The sequence below is a fragment of the Mus musculus genome, chromosome 14, assembly GCF_000001635.26.
Source record: "Mus musculus strain C57BL/6J chromosome 14, GRCm38.p6 C57BL/6J".
NCBI lineage: Eukaryota > Metazoa > Chordata > Mammalia > Rodentia > Muridae > Mus > Mus musculus.
The window spans coordinates 66,813,887-66,835,068 of record NC_000080.6 but is presented as its reverse complement, the minus strand read 5'-3'; the positions used below and the strand labels follow the sequence as shown (position 1 = coordinate 66,835,068).

General features: G+C 49.0%; 1 protein-coding gene across 2 annotated transcripts in view; it reads left to right on the top strand.

Moving 5' to 3' along the window:
• The window catches only part of Dpysl2 (dihydropyrimidinase-like 2), a 108,178-nt gene that overhangs the window by 75,973 nt on the left and 11,023 nt on the right, over nucleotides 1–21,182 (top strand). For both annotated transcript variants that reach the window (NM_001378767.1, NM_009955.3), the window contains exons 4-10: nucleotides 693–857; nucleotides 5,087–5,148; nucleotides 5,627–5,707; nucleotides 6,230–6,298; nucleotides 10,604–10,724; nucleotides 19,482–19,638; nucleotides 19,973–20,114. In NM_001378767.1, the coding sequence (NP_001365696.1) occupies nucleotides 693–857; nucleotides 5,087–5,148; nucleotides 5,627–5,707; nucleotides 6,230–6,298; nucleotides 10,604–10,724; nucleotides 19,482–19,638; nucleotides 19,973–20,114 (797 nt within the window). The remainder of the gene's footprint in view (nucleotides 1–692; nucleotides 858–5,086; nucleotides 5,149–5,626; nucleotides 5,708–6,229; nucleotides 6,299–10,603; nucleotides 10,725–19,481; nucleotides 19,639–19,972; nucleotides 20,115–21,182) is intronic.

Here is a 21,182-nt window from a genome sequence, read left to right as displayed (position 1 = left end):
TCAGTAGGAAATATAATCCCCTTTAAACGCAGCACTGAGACTTAGGGTGGCAGAATAATGTACCCAAGGGCACCTGCGCGTGACCACTGGAGCCCCGGGAACAAACTGTGCAGCCTGAGTTCATGGTCGTTGGTCCAAAGTATCAGCCTACCTTAGTAATAATATTACAGCAAGCTCAGCTTCAAAATGCTTTGAACCCTTAAGATGAAAGATTGTCCTTCAATTATGGAGTGGAATTACACGGGAGAAACCTGAGTGGCCAGGAGTGAGTGGTTCTGCTGGGTGTTTTAGAAAGGCCTATCATGCATGGCTCCACTCCAGCCTCACTGAGGCCCGGCTATCTACTGGGGCGTCTCATAGCAGCCAGCAGCACAAAGAAGGGTTTGGCTCCTCTTGCTGGCCCTCTGACACTGCTGTTGTCCATAAGGACTCATTGTCCTTGGAATGTGCCCCGGGTCTCACTCAGATAAATCGGATCTGAGTCGTTCATGCGTGGTTTCACTTGCCGGCTAGTCCAGTGCCAAGTTTCTCCCTGTTGGGTGCTCAGTTGGCTTAAGTGCATTCCTAGACATTGTTGGAGAGATCCCTGTCTCCAGTGGGAACCCAGGGGGCTCAGTTCAGGGTTCAAGTGGGTAAGCACCTGCTCTTGAGTTGCTTACGATGATGGATGGCATATGTCTGTTTCTTCCTAGTTGACCATGTTGTTCCTGAGCCCGGGACGAGCCTATTGGCTGCCTTTGATCAGTGGAGGGAGTGGGCTGACAGCAAGTCCTGCTGTGACTATTCGCTGCACGTGGACATCACTGAGTGGCACAAGGGCATCCAGGAGGAGATGGAAGCTCTGGTGAAGGACCACGGTAGGTCTCGCTTTGTTCTAACCCAAAGCCTTCCTCGAGCAAGCGTGTGGGTGGGCAGTTGGGACTACAGCTTATGCTGATTGTGGGGGCCCTACCCCAGCACGGGGAGCATAAACAAGACAGCGTGGCTTTCCCCTGGGGTTCCTTCTTGGTTAACAGCTTCCTAGAGATCACTGGCTTGAGGGACTGGTACCAAGGATTGATTGGCCCTCCAAAGCCCAGTGAAGTAGTAGGGGTTGTCTTTGGAGTTTTGAGGCAAACACGTCACACAGATCTGGAAGAAGGAGGCTAGCTCAGTAGGTGATGAGTCTTCAAACCTGAGACAACATGAGGAGCCTTTTCTGCTTCAAAGAATCCCAGGAATTGTGGGGGAAGGGTTCACAGGAAGGCCAGAGGGGTCCTCATTTACCTTGGGGTGCCCAAGGACTCCTATCCACAGGAGTCTTTGGGGGTTGGGCTTAGGGAGTGGAGCTGAAGGACATGGTTTTCCTGGGCCCCCTTCAGTTTAGCTATGGATTAGGTCCTAGGAGTCACTCTTTGATCACAGGGTCTTGACTTGTGGGGAAGTTTTACTAACTTTTTGTTCTTAGAGGTTCAGAGTCTGAAAAAGTGTATGCTGTGAGTCAGACGGCAAATCTCTAGGCTGGGAACAGCCAGGGGCAGCCTTCACGGAGGTGCTACAGAACTCTAGAGTGGGAAGCCAGCTTGTCATAGACTAACTGTGACCTTGGGCAATTCATGTCAACTTTGAATTCTAATATTTTGAAAATCTCTCTTGCGAATATTGGACTAAGATGCCCTGCTAACCTGGAGGTCACCTTCCTAACACCCTTGACCCCGAAAATTCTGTGTTTGTTTTGTTTTGAAGCTCAAGGACCATTTTAATAGAGTTTAAAAGAAAAAACCCCAATGGCAGGTATGTTGCCTGGAGGAGGGAGGGAGAAAGACCAGAGAAAGAGAAGAGACCATGTTGTTTGAGTTAAGCTGGCATGAGGCCAGCCACATGACAGACAAGCAGCCACGAGGCAGGGATGGGAGCTGGAGAAGCAGCAAAGGCCAGAGTGTTAGAGAAAGCTCAGTTTGAAAGGGGAAGAAAGAGGAGGAGGAGGAGGAGCAGCAGGAGGAGCAGGAGAAGGAGCAGGAGGAGGAGGAGGAAGAAGAGGAAGAGGGAAGAGGAGGAGAAGGAGGAGGAAGAGGGAGAAGAAGAGGAAGAAGAAGGAGGAGGAGGGAGAAGAAGGAGGAGGGGGAGGAGGAGGAGGAGGAGGAGGAGGAGGAGGAAGAAGAAGAAGAAGAAGAAGAAGAAGAAGAAGAAGAAGAAGAAGAAGAAGAAGAAGAAGAAGACAACAACGACGACGACCAGCTTCTCTGAGTAATTAAGAATATTGGGCAGATGTCTGAAGCCTCAGGGCTATGAGCCTGGAGCCTGCTACACTAGGGAGTGGAGATTTACAACAGAAAGCACACTACCTCATTTAAAGGCTAATTATTCCTCCCAGCTTTTTAGCTTGGCCCAAGGTGAACCTGCCTTCCTGAGGGGTGGTCCCTGGGCCAGGTGACTCATGGTCCAGGGAGGCAACAACCCTTCATCTCCGTCCAGAAATAGATCTCATTTTTTCAGAGAGGAGGCAACAGCTTTTCCTTAGTGACCATTCAGTGTTACTGTAAATTCCCCCCACCCCCAAGAGGTAACCCTAAAATCATTTAGGAACCAGACCAGGGTCCACAGCCTCCAGACACATGTCTGACATTGTTGGCCTCCAGCTAGAACCATTCCCATGCCTTGAGAATCCCAGATGCTGGTGGATTTTCACTTTCAATCCTTGGGGCCAGTCTATCCCAAATCAGGCCAGGCGGGTTACCATGGCAACTGTTGCCTGGCATGAAGTGAAGAACTGGGATGCCCAGAGGCCTTTATCTCAGGCAGCATCCAGCATCCCCAGGTGGCTTGAGTTAAGCTCCGAGGCTCTGAGGTTGTCAAGACGATTGTTTAGAATTGTGATGAATCTTGGAGAGGGATATTTGGTCTGGTGCCTCAGGAGGTAAGAACTCCAGGATTCGAGGATGGACAGCTGCTTGCCAAACTAATGGTTTTTTTTTTTTCTTATTTAAAAAAAAATGTTTCTTAAAAACCAGCATGGCTTGCCAAAGAAAAGACAATTTACATAGCCAGAAGTTTATAATTAATTTTCTTGTCAAAGTCAGAATAAAGAGTTGTTTTGAGAAAAAAAAGTTTTTGAAGAAAAAAATGTGATAAATACTATACATGTAGCATTAGACTATATGTGCATGTGCACCATGTGGGTGCCTGGTGCCTGCAGAAGCCAGAAGAGCCGATTAGATCCCCCTGGAACTGGAGTGACAGACAGTTGTGAGCCACTAGTAGGTGCTGGGAATCAAACCTGGATCCTCTGGAAGTGCAGCCAGTGCTCTTAAGCTCTGAGCTGCCTTTCTAGCCCGAGCAACACAGTTTGAGTCACTTGTAAGTATGCAGCTTGTAAGTGTGGACTCACTCAGTCTTCACTTCGTTTTTAATCCATCAGTATGGGGCTCTGAGATGGATCAGCAGGTAATACTGCCAAGCTTGTCAACCTGAATTGGATTCTCAAAGTCTCAAGTTGTCATCTGATCTCCATGTGCATGCTGTGGCACAGGCACATTCTCACACACACACACACACACACACACACACACACACTCATACAACCATATACCCACCCACCCCCACACCCCCATACAACCATACACACATACACACACCCCACACACTCATACAACCATATACATACACATAACCATACACACACACTCACACTCTCATACACACATACACACACAGTGATATATATCTATACACACACATACAACCATATACCCACCCCACACACCCATACAACTACACACACACACACACACACACACACACACACACACCCATACAAACACACACACATACACCCATACAAACACACACACACACACACAGACTACACATACCCATACAACCATACACACACACACATACAAAACCATACACATACACACACACTCATACAACCATACACCCATACACACACACACCCATGTAACCATACACATACACACATCCATACAATCATATACACACACACCCATACAAACACACACACACACATACATACACACTCACACACACACCCATACAAATACACACACATACACACACACACACACACACACACACACACACCCGCGCGCACGCACTACCACTCTCTACATTTAGGATACTTCATCTTGCCAAAATGAAGATCCATCTCCATAATTGCTCCTTCCCCTTCCTCCAGCCCAGGTATCCCCATCCTACCCTCTCTCTGTGACACTGACAGCTCTCTGTGACACTGGCCTGTCCCGTGTCCCTCCCGTCCATGGGGTTTTTCAGCACCCATCTTTTGATACTGCTGTTTTCACTCAGCAGGATGGCTTCTGTGTTTGCTCCCATTGTCCCATACAGCCAAATGTCCTTTGTCAGACCGAATGGTGTTCCAGCTTACACAGAGACTGTTTGGTGATGCTGACACAGTGATGCTGAGACGGTGACACTGATGCTCACTGGCTGGTGGGGGTGGGGCTTCCACTTCCAATCGTTGTGAGTTATGTTACTACAGACAGGAGTCAGTAGTGTTATGTAGCTACAGACTGCAAGCTTTTAATTTTGATAGACCTGTGAAGTTCTCAAACAGGAAAGTCAGAACTGCAAAAACAATTTCCAGAAACCCTGGTCCTAGCTTCCCATTTGCTTTGTCATTCTGCCTGCCTGTCTGCCTGTCTGTCTGTAGCCTGTCTTTCTGTCTCTGTCATGCTTTTCCTCTTTCATTCTGTGGTACTGGAGATTAAATCCAGGACTTCATGGTGCCAGGCGAGCACTCTACGCTGAGCGCTATATTGAGCACTTTCTAGTTTGTGTTTTCTGAGACAGGGTCTCTCTCTCTAAACTTTACACGACCTTGAACTCACCCTGTAGCTCAGACAGGCCTTGAACATGTGATCCTCCCGCTTCAGTAGCTGGGATGACAGGCATGTGGCTGTGCTGTTGTACTCAGGCTCTCCATCTCCTTCTCTCTTCTTTTGTCCCCTCAACACCCGCTCCCCTGCACAGATGTGCACAGGTCCACACACACGTGTGAACAGATTGTTTGCTCTGAGTTTATGTATTGAAAGTCACGTGTCTGCTTCTCTTCTTTGTCTGTCACCAGGGGTAAACTCCTTCCTCGTGTACATGGCTTTCAAAGATCGATTCCAGCTGACGGATTCCCAGGTAAGAAAGCCAACTTTTCTGAGTAGGTTCCTGATGTTCTGTTTAGTTTGGTTATGGCTGCCATCTGGGGAAACATTTCTTCCGCGTGTGTATATAGCTCACTCATAGCTTGATGGGATATGGGTGGCAGGTTTGGAGTTTAATGAAGTTAGCCTTTGATGGGGTCTTGCCCTTCTAAACTCTCATATCAAACCGTAACCTCTAATCAGGATACTGTGTGGCCTAGTGGTAGTGCTGAGAGTCTTGGTCACACCTGGTGCAGAGCTGGGTGTCATCTCCTGCATTTCACACTTCACCCCTGTCCTTTTGGTTGGGCTGCCTCTCTGACTCTCAGAGTGGCCAGAAGGCAGTCCCCTTGAGCCTATTGCCAAGCCAAGCCTGTCACAGCAGCCTGGGTGCCATTTCAACCCAGGGGATGATTTCCTTTGACCAGAAACTTGCAGGTTTGGGTCTCTGAGTTCGTTCCCTTCTTCCTCAGATCTATGAAGTGCTGAGCGTGATCCGGGATATCGGTGCCATAGCTCAAGTCCACGCAGAGAATGGTGACATCATTGCTGAGGTAAGGGACCCATCCTTTCATATTTTCTTCCTCTCCTGGAAAGCAAGCTCAAGAGTGTAGGACAGCTTTTGAAGCTGGACCACCAGTGTGAAAATCCAGAGGGCCGTATGGTCTGGTACAAAGGCTCTTCGGGGACTTTCTGCTAGTGTTTGGTAAGGCATATTGCTTATTTCCATTATAGAAAGGCCCCTTCTTTTGGCACTGCAGTGTAGCTGTTCTGGATGGAGTCAAGGAACACCGTAGTCACACTTGGATACCATCATATTACTGTGCTGTGGGCCAAGAGTGGCTGTCAGCTTCCCTGGGGATGCTGAACATATTGAGGGGCTCTAGAGGATCTGTCTTGCTCAAGTGGGATTGGAATTAGTATAGTGATGCCTCTTTCTGAGGTCTGGCATGACACCCGGTATCCAGCAGGGCCCACTGAACTTCTTGCTAGGGAGCTTTTTTGCCCAGGTCTCTTGGCATCCGCCACCTGAAACCCACCTTCTCTGACCACTCGGCTTTCTATGCACATTACAGGAACAGCAGAGGATCCTGGATCTGGGCATCACGGGCCCCGAGGGACACGTGTTGAGCCGGCCAGAGGAGGTGAATATCTGGGACTGGGATGTGCGACATGATGTCTCGTAGATTCTGTGCAGGGCCTCTCCTCCACCCCTGTACCTGTTGAAAGTGGGGCTTTTTGGATGTGCTTTGGTCTTTCAAAGAAATGCGTGTGCATGTGCATGCATGTACATACCCATTTGCAGTACCGCCAGTCCCTTAAACATAGGATGGAACCACAGAGTTCCTTTACACCTCTAAAACGCACATGATGAGTCATTGCTGAGTGCAGCACACTCAGTAGGGCCTGGTGGATAGAACCATTGGGAGCCGTAAACAGGATTAGCCCAGGCTGAGAAGCACAAGGTTATCACACTGGACCGTGGAGCCTGTAGGTCAGAAGGCTGCAGGTATCATATCCGTGCTTTTTCAGAGGCTGGTCCTTCAGTATAGGAAAAGGTCTGTAGAACGGCAGGCAGTCTTACAGCTCTGAGGGGCAGAGGAGGATGGAGGAGTTCAGCAAGGAACAGTCTAGACTGCAAAGATTGCAGGCAAGGGGAGACCCTCAGGGACCTGGGCGGATGGAGGTTCAACATTTAAGGTGTCCCTTCCAAAAACAGGACAGAGGGGGATGTTTGGTAAGTGGCCTGCGAAGGAGATGGGGCCACTAGATCCCAGGGCTTGGCAGAACAAAGTGTGGGAACAGGAAGGATGCCCACAGGAGCTAGCTCTCAGGGACCCACTGTTCTGGTTAACCCTTTACGCAGAAAAGTTACACCCATGCGTACGTGGCTCAGCACAGGGCCTCCTCTTTGGCCATTGTCTCACAGAATTAGAGCACTGAGTGACCAGTTCTGGACATCCTGAGGCTCAGCAGGGCTTAGGAGCATGGTGGGAGGAGCCTAACTTAACGCCAGGCACTGAGTTTGATAAGGCTCTTGAGTAATTTTGCCCCATGTCAGTCCTATGGGTGGGAGGAATCGAGGGAAGGAGGGAGGGAGGGAGGGAAGGAGGGAGGGAGGGAGGGAGGGAGGGAGGCAGGCAGGCAGGCAGGAAGGAAGAAAGGAAGAATAAGATTTCGAGCCCTTCACCCTTGCTGTTCTTCCTGATGGTGGCTGTTTCTTCTGTCAAGCTGAGTCTTTTGTGTTTTAAACTCTTGAGGGGGCGACACAGAGAATCAAACATGGAACCACTCTGAATGGACTTGGCCATACAGCCCACTTTAGGAAGAGACCCCCCAGCACATAGGAGGCAACACTAATGTTTTAACTTTGTGTAGTGTCAGGATCTCGTCCGTCTGTAGCACCATGATGGCCAGCTTGGTTTGAACTGTGCAGGGCGGCCAGCTTCCTGCCGCTGTATGCTGCTCTTCGCAGTCTACCATGTGCACAGCTCGCAGCTCCGTAGGATTCCCCCCTCAAGAAGCTGGGAAAAGGGAGACCGGTAGGAATGCCGGATCTAGGGATCACCTGTCTGAGGTGGTACCGGTGAGAAGCACATGTTCTGACCACCGCAGTGCCTGGACATCTGTGGCAAGCAGGGGATGGTGCTCCCTGAGTCTTTCAATGAGCTGGTGACAAAGCCGCAGACAGGAAGTATATCTGTGAGCCAGAATGTGACTTACTACTAGCAAAAGGCAGCTGGTAAGAGCCTGAGGCCAAAGAAGATCTGTACAGCAAAGCCATCACAGACGGAAGGCCTTTCCAGCTGGGCCTCGCAGGATATATGACCGAGGCGTGTAGGTTGCCAAGGCGGGAGGGACTTGCCCAGAGATTGTCTGGACTCTGCTATGGGTCCTTGGATAGGTCATTTCCCTGTGGTGCTTGTTCTGCTCCATCTATAAAATCACATAGACAACCTCCCAGATGTTCAAGGTCTCTATAATAAGCAGAGGTTTTATTTTTAAGCGATTACACCCTTCCTACAAGATTTAAAGAGATTTTGGTCAGGGCTCAGTGCACAGTGTTTGTTGTGTATCAGAGGCTGGACTGTTCTAGCTGGAGAATGGAGAGCGAGGCTTAAATACTCTCTTCTTCCAGAGAGCTAGCGTTTTTAGTTTGGCCCCTGTCCAATTTCAGGCCACTCTGTGGAGCCAGATGGAGCCTGAATTCCATTCACAGTGTGTATGCAAATCCAGACAGACCCCTGGGACAGCGAGTCTTCCTCAGGAGTCTTAGTAGCAGCCAGTCCCACTTGGCTTCTTAATTAGAGGCACTGCACACCCCGCTTTACTGAGGACAGGCCTGTAGCTCCCAGACTTTATTTATAGTGTGTCTGTCCTTTTGTGAAGGGTCTGGGCTGGGAAGTCTGCAGGGCTGTGTCTGACATCCCTGTGAAGTGTTGAGCATCTTGGAGTCCTTTTCATTCACACTTCAGAGACTTCTGAGCTGACAGCCCCACAGGAAACTTCAGGGAGGGGAGGGAGGGCAGGGAGCAGGAGGGAGGCTCTCTTCAGCTATCCCTGGAATGGGAAACATTTGAGTGTTTGGTGAGTGTTTTCTGAGAGCTGGTTGCTTTCCTGTAAGATTCATAGACTCTCCTCACATAGTTGATGCCCAGAAGCTGAGTGTGAATGAAGGCCGGGGTCTCCCTCACTGGGAAGAGCACAGAGAGCAGCGACAGACCCCAGCCCTGCCGTGCTCCAGTGGAAACTGGACTAGTCAAGGCAACTAACTGTAGGAGTGCAGCTATCTCCTCTGAAAAGTGACCGCCTGGCTTTTAAAGTTACATTAACAAGATGAAGCCATTTATGTTTTGACCCTCTGCTTAGGGATGTTGGGAGTGGGGTAGTATGGTAGGCAGAGAAAGGGACTATCTCCCTTCTTACCTTTAAGAATTTACACCACAATATTTTCTTAGGACTTGGCAGTGACCTTTTGGGATCCCGTTTGAATCAGTTTCTTCTGTTATGATGATCCCACGTTGTTGTACATAAGATATACCTCCATAGCAAGGCGGTTTTCCCGGTTGTGTATTCGGTAGATGTGATGTGGAATCTGAAATTCCATTCCCTGAGGATCAGGCATAAAGAGCCAGATGTTCCATTTGGGTAGTTCTTCATCTGCGTTGAAGGTCGTACCAGGCTGTGGCTGGCCAGACACACTCTTGGGGGAACATGGTACAGCCCTAGTCCATTCCAGAGACTATTGAAGCTTGTTTTGTTTTGTGGGTGATGTTGGCTTGGCCCACAAGTATCTGGCTGACTTGTCTCCAGAGTCACGAACATTGAATGTCTTCACTCTGGATCATGAGAGCAGAATGAATATCCACATTGAGATCAGCCAGGGCCTGGGTATTCTCAAATGTGAGCAAGTGAAATTGTTACCAGAGTCTTTACGCCTAACAAGACTGGGCCCTGGCAGCCCTGACAAGCACGGCTTGATCATCCACAGGCTAATTAGAAAAACGAGCAGTGGCGAACTGTGGAGAAAGGAGATTGGTTCAGTGTAGTTAGGGTAGGAAGAGGAACAGAGATCCAGCGTCTTCCTGAGCCCATCCTCAGAGTCCTGACATAAAGCTTAGGTTCAACTAGCTTTAACTAGGCTGCTGCTCATGGTGGTACACTTGGTGGGCTGTGATGAAGAGATGAGGAAGCAGGATCAGGAGTCTCTGGCCAGCCTGGATCTTTAATGGCTTGGAGATGTGGCTCAGTAGCTAAGAGGGCAGGAACGCTCACACTGCTCTTGCAAAGGACCCAGGTTTGGTTCTCAGCATCTACGTCAGGCAGGTCACAATTGTCAGTACCTCCATCTCTGGGAATTGTCAGTGCTTCTGATCTCCGTGGGTACCAGCACGCATGTGCACACCCACCCACCGGCAGACACGTAGTTAAAAAGGACGAAATAATAAGAGCTCTTTAGATAGAGGGCGCGAAGCATGCTTAGCCAAACAGTCCACGTCGTGGTGTGGTCCCTCCCACCCATCGCTGCCTTGGCCTCTGCTGTCCTGGAAGGTGTTCTGTGTACTCAGAACTGTGTGAACTGCCTTTCCTGGAGACACGTCTCTCCTCTGGCAGGCACCCAGCTTCAGGCTTTTCCTTCTCCCACTGTGAAATTTCTCCTCAGAAAACTCTATAATTTCTTAGAGGCCATTGTTTCAGTACTTTGATAACTAAAGGGAGTGACATAAGTTATCTTCATAATATCTTGTTTTCTGCCAATATTCACCCAGGGTGGTTACAACCCACTTGGCAATGTTACTAGACTGTGGGTCTAGGTGGAGCCTGTGGATCTTTGTCCTGGGTGTCACTTAGGAAAGAGCCTTGGGAATCCATCTGTCTCTGTTAGTGAATAAGGACAAAGATGGGCATGAGGATGGGCGGGGTTTTCATGCTTATCTGCCCTCCCATAGGTCGAGGCTGAAGCTGTGAACCGGTCCATCACTATTGCCAACCAGACCAACTGCCCTCTGTATGTCACCAAAGTGATGAGCAAGAGTGCGGCTGAAGTCATCGCTCAGGCACGGAAGAAGGGTGAGCATCTCGGGCCTTTCGGATGCCCCGTGGGCAGGTGGCGGGAAGGCAGCGCGGATCCTGGAGGAGGCTCTTTTTCCGACCCTCTTGCCAACTGGGCCACTTTGATCATGTTCCAGCATTAACCTAATTGCAGCCCAGCAGAGCGGGCAGCTCTAGTTTCCTCCCTTTGTTCCGTGGCCCTGGCCTTGTTCGTATCTATTTAAAGCCAAGGCCACGTGGGCAGGTGTCCTCCTCTCTCTATAAGTTGATTTTACAAACTAGTTACATTACATAGGTTACATCACTTTTCACTGGCGACAGAACCCCTCTGGGGAATGTTATTGTGCAAAGTGTGTCTTCCTTCCGCCTTGAGCGGGGATTTCTGCGGGGGTCAGTCAGAGGCTGGTGTGGGACACATATGCTTATTCACCTCAAATTACTCGTTGCCGGTATACTGTGGATGTATACCGAGTGAAGCTGGTTCTCCCGAGACAGGTTCTTGGAAACTAATTCACTAAGTGTCGCTTCCAGCACTTTCCCTCAGGGATGTTCTGTGGTGCAGCTTATTCATTATGCATAAGTAGCTCCATTGCCACCTGCTGCACTAAACCAGTTTGGCTAATCACACTGTGCGCTTTCTGCTTAGGCATCAGCACAGCATATAGAGCTGGAACCCATAGCATTGACCTTGATGGGAACCTTAGCATGATCTGAAGTGAGCATCGAAAGGGGATCCCTATCTTCCTTCTTGTCTCCACAACCTGCATGTGTATCTTTCCATCTCGTGTGTCTCCATTTATCTGCTTTTCTCTCATGCTCACTGGTGCCTCTGCCTCTGCCTCTGCCTCTGCCTCTGCCTCTGCCTCTGCCTTTGCCATTTGGCCCATATAGCTGTTTCTACTTTGCTGCATGATCCTCATGAATCAATAAGGGCTGTGGGATGTTTTCACTGATGGGTGACTTGGTACAAGCTCCAGAAGAAATTGCTCAATGACTACTCAGCCAGCCTGTCCCAAGAGGCAATGGCTTCCAGACCGATCCTGTGATTTCTGGCTTCCTGCTCTTTGGAGCTTTCTGGAGCTTAATTTGACCACTTGCTATTAATTTTTGAGAGCCTGCCCTCTCCTGGATGCTTGGAGAAGCTGCCTTTTATTTAGTAGTAATAGTAGTAGTAGTAGTAGTAGTAGTAGTAGTAGTAGTAGTAGTAATAGTAATATTTTGAGAGGTGGTCTCATGTAGCCCAGGCTGGCCTGGAACTCCCTGTGTGGCTCACCATGGAGCTTCTGATCCCCCTGCCCCCGCCTTCTGGGTGCTGGGAGCACAGCTGTATACAACCAGGCCCTATTGAGAAAAAAATCTAGAATTTCTTCAGAATTTGCTTTGTGTTATTTTCTGAGGAGACCCTGTAGGTGGTGACTGAAGTTGTGGTCTTTTCTCATCCAGGCACACTTTTAAGGTAGCTGGGTGTTCAGCTTCAGCATTGAACACCCTTCCTGGCACTACTGTTTTAGTGTAGCACGATCATAGTGGGTTCAGTGTCTGAAAATGGGGACCGTGGCACCATGGCAGCTAGTTTTGTGTATTTTACTGGTCATTCAGCACTCACATGATAATAAGGAGTTAGTTAAGGCAAACAGCCACATGACTTTGGATTCCTGTGGCCTTCCTGGTCCAAAGTGTAAAATATCCTAGGCTCACCTTGGCAGAGGGAGGGTGTCAGCCCCTGGACAGACCACAGCTAGGGTGAGATCTTGAGCAGCTCTCCAGCAGCACCCATGCTCTCTCCCAAGCCTCTGGTCATCCCTGAAGGGTGGGGCTGACACATGCGTGTGTGGCATGCAGCTTCACTCGGGCATGCTGCCTCAGGGACCGGAGGCTTTTTGTTGCTTCTGTTAACTTCTGAGTCTGCTCAGAAAGGGAAGCAGTTCAGTCAGTTCTATTCCAGAGCCTTCCGTGCATGAATCTAGCTGTGCCCACACGGTGCTTCTCTGGGTTGCTCTGCCATCCTTCAAAGTCGTTGGGGAATTCCACTGTCTTCCAGCGCTAACAAGAGCAGCAGAAGGCTCTAGCCCTCCAGAGAGCTGGGGAGGCTCTTGCCACCCAGTTGGGATTTCCAAACATCCTCAGGATGCAGCCTGGGCAAGCAGCCTTCTCTTTTGTTTTCCTCTGAAGCTCAGAGCTTGGGAAGAGTAGAACTAAGCTTGGTGCCTGGCCTTCTCATTTCAGGCTCCAAAGCTCCATGTTAATGTTTGACCGACTCATCTTTCCTCTTGAAGGTTATTTAGTAGAGGAAATTCTTGTGGTTTGTACCGGTTGGGACTTAGTTTAGGTAGAACCTGGAGTCTGATCCTCAGCGTAGGCTCAGGTAATAAAAAAAAACAGGTGTTCTCAAACAATCAAGAAGCAAGCAGTGGCAGGCTGCGTTAGGGTTCGTTCCCTGGGATTAATAACGTGGTTCAGGACCAGACCCTGGTTATGGGGCTTTGGCCACAGGACTTACCATCACTAATCTGTGTCCCGCTTACAAAGTGAAGGTAGTGGTAGTTACTCTTCTCACAGAGGGATGCTTGTATTTAAGAGATGATGTGTTCAATAACCAGTCATCTTTGCCATTGAAGGATGAAGTGTGATGGTTTAACCTGGAGTGTGTTCAGTATACCAAGCCAAGACAAAGACGTCCATGTGTTTTTCCTGTGTGAGGCTTCAGGCCTCAGTGCCAGGAGCAAAAAGTGGTCTTGACCTCTAGTGTCTGCCCTTGGAGGGAGGGTGAGGTGGGAGCAGAAAGTCACAGGGGAGTGGTCAGTGACATTGTGGGCAAGCAGGACTAGAGTACAGAGTAGAGAGCCTGTGAGTCTCAGGCTGTGGGAAGGACTCAGAACAGGAGTTATAATCTCAGTAAACATTGGCCAGACCTTCTCTCCATGTGCATTCACTCTCCTTAGCCACCCACAGACCCTCTGCTTCTATGTCTAAGGTGGGAGACATTAGGGCAAATAGAGAAATGCAGTGGATATAAGACTATGGGCTGAGATGCCTGTGAGGATTATAGCTGCATGCAAGCTAGACCCAGCACAATGGTAGCCTGGCTCTTCTAAGTGGCCCATGAGTACCATTGTTCTGTGCCATGCAACAGCACACCACTTGACCAACCTCACTGTGCAGAGAGAGAAATGAAACACAGCCAAGACTGGAATACACTAGCCAGATTTTAATTTTTTTTCTGGACTTTCTTATTTTCTCTTTTATTTCTACGCATTACTGGGATTTGAACCTAGGGCCCTACACATGCTAGACCAGTGTTCTTTCTCTGCACTCTATCCTGGTATTTCATCTTACTTTGTATTTTGGGATAAGGTCCCTATATTGCCCAGGCTGGCCATGAACTTGTGATTCTCCTGCCTTAGCACCCTGAGTAGCGAGGACTACAGGCCTGTGCCATTGAGTCCTGGCTTGGGTTTTAGTCTTAAGAAGAATTTAGACAGTGGTTGATTTGGTGAGCTCATGCCACAGAAGAGAAATTAAAATGCAGGGACTAAACATGTTGTTCCCAATCATCCAGCTTGTGAGAAGAAACAGGCACAATTCCAGACACCTACCATCTGTTTGCCCTGTGTGTCCAGGGTGGCTCCTTCTCCCTCCACCCTTTCTTAGACTGCTGTTTGTTCATGCAAGGAGCCCTGTGCGGCTACAGATGCTTTTCTGAGGGAATACTAATCTATGGGCAGTACCTGCTGATATAACCCATGGACTCTCCTTCCCCACCCTTAAAACCAAGAGACAGCCACATTCAAACAGCCATGGCTGCTGAGGGATACTAAATCCAAATCCGGGATAAGACTTCTGTTGACCTACAGGTCAATAGGATGCTGAACATCATGAAAATATCATAGTCATGTCATATATGAAGATTACGTCAACTTGGGGAGGAGGCCATAGGGTTAAACTAATTGAGCACATAATAATAATAATCTTGAATTAGACTTGAGATTGAGGGCAGCAGGTGGGTTAGGCTGTGGATGTCATAAACTCCCAGTAGATCCCATTAGTCAGAGAATCAGCCCATTGAAGGATGGGGAGTGGACAGGCAGACAGAGATGGATTTATTTCAAGCCATTGGCTCACGTGGTATTGCAGCTGGAGTATGAAATCTTTAGGGAAGGCCAGCAGGCTGGAGTCTAGATAGGAGACGATGGTGCCACTCACATCTGAAGTCTGTGTGGAGACAGAAGCACTTCCTAGCCACTGCTCCCATTTGAATAGCATGTTCCCAGAGGCTGGGAATTCAGATTGCATTGTAATTCACCTCGGTAGGATAAGATCCTGGGTTTTATTTTCAGCTACCTGTGCCCTGCGGCTGTACCGCATACACCGGCTCTTTCAGGGCACACAGAAGGCTGGTGCCTAAGCTGGGAATGTGAATCCCTAAATTCATTCTTTCCAGCCATTTTGTCTAGCACCATTAAAGGCAACCAACCAGTGTCATTCTGTCTGTTAATTTGATTTTCAGGAGTGGCCTATGGCATCAAATACAACACCCAGAGACTTGCCTCATAGAAATATTTGACTCAGGGCTCCCAGTGGCATTTTGTGTATTTCATTACATCATTGTGGTGTAGACTACATATGTTTTCTTTACTTACTATAAGAAGAATCATTAGTGCCCATGAACTACCTCATACTAGAGAATCGAGTCTAGAAACTTCAGAAAATGTATCCTAAATATTTTGTTTCTTATCCCATGAGATGGTCTATGTCTATGATCTCAGCACAGGGATAGGGATTCATACCATGAGAAATCTGATCATGAGACTATGAGGGATAATTCTAAAGCTAAGTTAAAAGAGGCATAAAGGTAGGATTGTTAGTTCAAGGCCAGGCTGGGCTATATATTAGCATGATCTTGACTCAACAAACAAACAAAACAAAAACCAAACAAAAACAGGACAAGGGAGATGGAGTTGGCAAACAAGCACAAGGATTCTGAATTTGCCTCCCAGAATCTACGTAAAGAAAGTTGTGTGTGGAGGTGCATGCCTATAATCCATGCGGTCTGACTGAGCTCTGCAAGCCAGCCCATTGGGGAGGCAATCTCTGGGCTCACTGGCTAGCCAGTCTAGCCTACTTAGAGAGATCCAGGCTAATGAGGTACGCTGTCTTCTATATGTGCAACTCCCTACCCCATGTGCATTGTGTACACATAGATTCACACCTGCACGCTCATCCACACATATGCACATACATACTCATACCCGCATGCACACACACACACACACACACACACGCACAGTTTGTTGCTATAGAATGGAGCCATCCTTGCTGTCAAAACCTCACTGCATAGATCTTAGGCGGTTGAGATTGTGGCCCAAGCACTTTAAGAGAAAGACACAGTGATGTGGGTCTGTCTGTCTCATTTCCCTGGGCTTCTGTGGCTGTGTGTTGAGTTCCCTTCACGTGATTTTTTCATTGTTCTTGCTTTGGGATTTGTCCTGCTTCTCATTCGTGGGAAATGACAGACTGCCGGAGCCTGAAGCTGTCAAACATTTCCAAACCCCAGCTTGCAGTTATTCTTCATGAATGTGCTCGGCCCCAGGGCTGGTTGTGAGTAAACACTAGCCTCCCATTCCTGCCCATCCCCTGCATTCTTGGCCTGACTGGTGTGCCTGCCAGAGTCTGGCTTGGGGCACAGCCTTCATTTTAGACTTTCTCTGGAGAAGAGACTCATGAAACTACAACAGCCACCAAGAAAGCATCAGCAGTGTGTTTAGAGAGGCATAAAAAGGCCAATTAAGCCGTTCGTGGTTTATTATTATTAGTGGTAATGATTGCTGGCACATGGCAGCTCACTGGTGTCTGTGGTCTGACTGAGCTCTGCAAGCCAGCCCATGGCCCCCTCCAGCACAGGAGTTAGAGGGAAGGAGCCTATTGCAAGGCACTGAGCCACTGAGATGAGGGTGTGTGTGTGTGTGTGTGTGTGTTGGGGGGATATAGATACCAGTGTCTTAAGCACACTCCCCTGAAAGTGGGGGCTTTGGACACAATAGGTCCTTTCCTAATTTGTGGAGCTTAAAAAAAAAAAGAAATAAAAGCTTGTAAGGACCTCTGACTCCTTCAGGAGGTTTAATTGAAGCAAAGCAGGAGCTAGAGACATTGCTCAGCAGTTAGGAATTCTTGCTTTTGTAGAAGACCAGACAGAGTTCAGTTCCTAGCACCTACATTGGATCCCTCATAATCACTTGTAACTCCACGGGGATCTAACATTCTCTTCTAGCCTCTGCTGACTACCCATATTCACACACACACACACACACACACACACACACACACACACACAAATAAAAATTTATAAGTTCGGTGAATAGAGCAAAACAAGAAGGAAGCCACAGTTTGGGACATCCTCACTCTTCCCAGGTCTGTGCCTGGCTCCAGCATGGGCTGACCAGAGTCCTCACTCTGCAATGGTCGAAGGAAGGGAGGAAGGAAGGAAGGAAGGAAGGAAGGAAGGAAGGAAGGAAGGAAGGAAGGAAGGAAGGAAGGAAGGAAAGAAGGAAGGAAGGAAGGAAAGAAGGAAGGAAGGTCCCCAGTGATCTTGGAAGCTCTGACCCATCCTGGGGTTTCCAGAGGCTGAAGGCTTTTGCTACCGTAGCAAAGGTCAGGGAACCCAGCCCTTGTCAGGCAGTCTGGCCTTAGATGAAGCCCATCTGTTTCTAGTACCAGCCTCCTCCAATCAGATTTCCAAAGCCAGGATGGAGCTGCAGACTCAGTGACAGGATGGAGGATGGTAAATTTCAGGGTATTCTGGGAATGCAGATTTCCCAGATAGCTGAGCTGTTGATTCCTCCTCTGAGCACCCCTGCTCTTCTGATATTTTTATGGTAACAAAGCCTGTATACCCTGGGGGCTGCAGGTGCTATGTGCTCAGGTGGGCAGTGGGCAGCAGGACTCTCAGGCCAGGCTGGATGGGGAGTTAGATGTCACTAGATCTGTTGGAAATTCCTGCAGGAGCCCCTGCTGCCCCCGCTCTGCCACTGCATCTCAGATGGGCCCGAGGAACCGCTAACAGCTGACCTTAGCTTTATGAGGTCTTTTTCCATTTGGAGGTACGTGCCCAGTGAGCTTGTACAAGCTTCTACTGGGAGAGCTTCCAGTAGGTCAGGAATGCTGGGTTCTTTTCCTGGTGCTGTTTTTTAGGGGTTTCCTTCTGGGCATGCTTGCCCCCAGTTCTAGCAACCTTCCTCCTGCCTGGAGGCTGTTGGGGGGGGGGTGTGGATGGGAGGCAGCTGTGGCTGGGGCGTTCCATCACCCTCTCACTGAACAGCCACTTCTTTGTGACATTCCTGAGGCAGGAGGGGGCAGCTCCCTGGAGCCAGTTTTGAGTGTCTGGGCAAGAGGGTGTTGTGGAATAGTATCCAGTGATAAGCCTTTGCAAGGACCGTGGAGAGGAAGGGAGACACATTCCTGACTGAGAAGGGTTTGGCCTTGAGGGCTGTGTGTTTTGAGAAGGGAGAAGCTTGCCTGGGTGACGGGAGGAGAGGCAGATGGATTTGGATAACCTGAGAGAAAGGTCCAGCTCTCTGGTCTTTCATTAGTTGAATGTTAAGAGCACTGAGTGGGCTTTGCACACGTTCGTTAAGTGCCTACTGTGTACAGGCACGAAGGTGTGTTGAGTGCCTATTGTGTGCAGGCAGAGAACTGATGATTATTGTGTCGCCATCAAGAGTCAAAAGGTTCAAAAGTGGGCGATTGTTTGGGGTAGAATGCAATGCCCAGGGATGCCGTGATGTCTGGACCATTAGGGGAGGCTGAGAGGCCAGGCCTGGTGGCACACTTCTGTAATCTCAGCTCTCTGGTGTCTGGGCAGGAGGACAAGAAGTGCAAGGCCGTCCTCTGCTACACACATAGTTCAAGGCCAGCTTCCGCTAAATCGAAATGAAGAGCTTGGCTTTGGATCAGGAGAGATCTAGGTGTTCAGAGGCTAGATAGTTTTTCATTTGTTTTAAACCTGGAAGGCATGACATAAGAGGTTCTTAGATGAGTGTGTGTGGAGGAGGATGGTATATGGAGAGTGCCCTGTGAAGAGAGTCCCTGCCATGTCACAGAGCATGGCTAAGGAGCTGAGGAAGCAAGCACAACCCTGAAGTCTGCTGGAATGAGCTAGGGGAAGGGAGGGGGCGTGGCCAAGGGAAGAAGGCACATAAGGCACACAGGGACCTACACCAGCAGTGTAAGTGGGCACAGCTGTCTGGCCCACTCTGAATAGATAGAGAAGATACCATTTGGACTTCTGGGGGGGGGGGGCTGACATTTTCTCTTGGACATTGTGTAGAGTCATCCTGAGCTTCTAGAGATCCTGAAACTCCAGTGGCCTAAGCACAGGTTCTCATGAGTCAGCTGTCACTCTGACGGATGCCATTGAGGTCAATTTAGGCATCTGGGCATCTCTGGAAGATTCTGGCACTGCTCTCTGATACCTTGGCTCTGTGACTTTATTTATGATTTCTGTTCCCTATCTAGAATTAGACATGATAAATAACATGTATTGTGTTTAGGATTGCCTCAGGAAAGAGGGCGAAGTCCACAGAACAGGGCATCTTAGTACACACTTGGCTGCCTAGGGTTCTGGACTTCGGCCTTCGGTGTTGTCACCTGTGAGATGAGGCTGTACCCCAAGAAGGGAGTGCTGAGGGCAATCTACAGTGCCGAGCATATAGCAATGCCTGCTAAGAGTGGTCTCTTGTTCTTAGTGTGTCAGACTGAGCCATCTGTGCTCTTTTTCAGGAACTGTGGTGTATGGTGAGCCCATCACGGCCAGCCTGGGGACTGATGGCTCTCATTACTGGAGCAAGAACTGGGCCAAGGCTGCGGCCTTTGTCACCTCCCCACCCTTGAGCCCCGACCCAACCACTCCAGACTTTCTCAACTCGTTGCTGTCCTGGTGAGTACCGCTGACTCACTCACATCCACACGCTAGAGCAACTCAGAGCAAAATGAGTCCGTAGGTGACGGCACGGTGGTGGCTGAGAACAGGCTTAAAAACAGACCTTTATTGGCCGAAGTTAGGGTCGCTAAGTGAGAACAAGGAATCAATCTGTCGCCATCTTGGGTGGGACTTCCTGATATTAACCTGGGCCATTCTGACCAGTCAGCTGAAGGAAGGGTCTGAGTGAGCGCCAGGATGGTGGGCAAGACGTCATCTGTGAAATGTCTCACCAGACAGATGGAGGTAGGCTGCTCAGCAAGGAAGCCTCATGTCATGTGTTTCCTTCCAGTGGAGACCTCCAAGTCACTGGCAGTGCCCACTGCACCTTCAACACTGCCCAGAAGGCTGTGGGGAAGGACAACTTCACCTTGATTCCCGAGGGCACCAACGGCACTGAGGAGCGGATGTCTGTCATTTGGGATAAAGCTGTGGTAAGGACTGATGGCCTTCCTCGTGGCTGGCCCATGCATGCCCCTGTCGCTGTGGGTGTGGGGCTAACGTTGGCCAGTTGAGAACATTCTAGAAACTAGAACTTGGAAGATGATATTTCTCCTGAATGGAAATCCAAGATGAGATTCCCTAAAAGCACATTTCCTTCTAAATATTCCTGCATCAAGGAGGAAATGGCTTCCTCAGTCCCCTGCTGACCTTCTCAGTCAAGAGTCCTCAACTCCGGTTCCTTGAGAGTGTGGCTGAGGACATCAAGGCTTGGTATTCAGACCCACCGTGGGCTTCTGCTCAACCTGTTTTGGACAGATACTGATCTTGGGGATTTGGAAGCTTTTTTCCTTCTGATGTTTGACAATACAGTAACAGTATTTAGTAACAGTAAATCAGTGGGTTTCCTGATTCTTAGTGAACTCTTACATCTTGTGAGTGAACATCACCTTGTTTCAGAGGAAAGCTACAGTGAGTGGGGAGTATCCTCGGGCTTTGCCAGCACTTTGTGTGCACAGCAGGTCAGCCTGCTGGTGACATTAGCATCACACACAGTGTCACAGCCTGTCAAAAACAATTCCTAACATCTCATGCAGCGTTCTTAAATCCACAGGAGGAACAAAAGACTTATTTTTATCTCCGCCCCCCAACCCCTGGAGACAGGGTGTCTCTGTGTGGCCTGGGTTGGCCTGAAACTGGCAATGTAGATTAGGCTGACCTCGAACTCACAGAGATCCATCTGCCGCCGCCTTCCCAGTGCTGGGATTAAAGGCGTGGCCACCACACCCATGGAAAACCTTGTTTCCTCCTAACACCAACAGTAATTTGTCTCTAATTCTTTGACTGGACATTTGTGATGCTCCTAATTTTTCTTTTAACTGAGATGCATATCCGTAGAGACATATCCTTGGGTATATCTTTAATTATGTTTGTAGGAGAAGTTTCTGGAAGTAACTTGGGCAGGCCAAGGGGAATCTATTAAAGACTGAATTTATATTGTTAACATAATGCAAAGATTACATCTGACACAATGCATGACACTTCTCGCTGGGTTTTAGGAG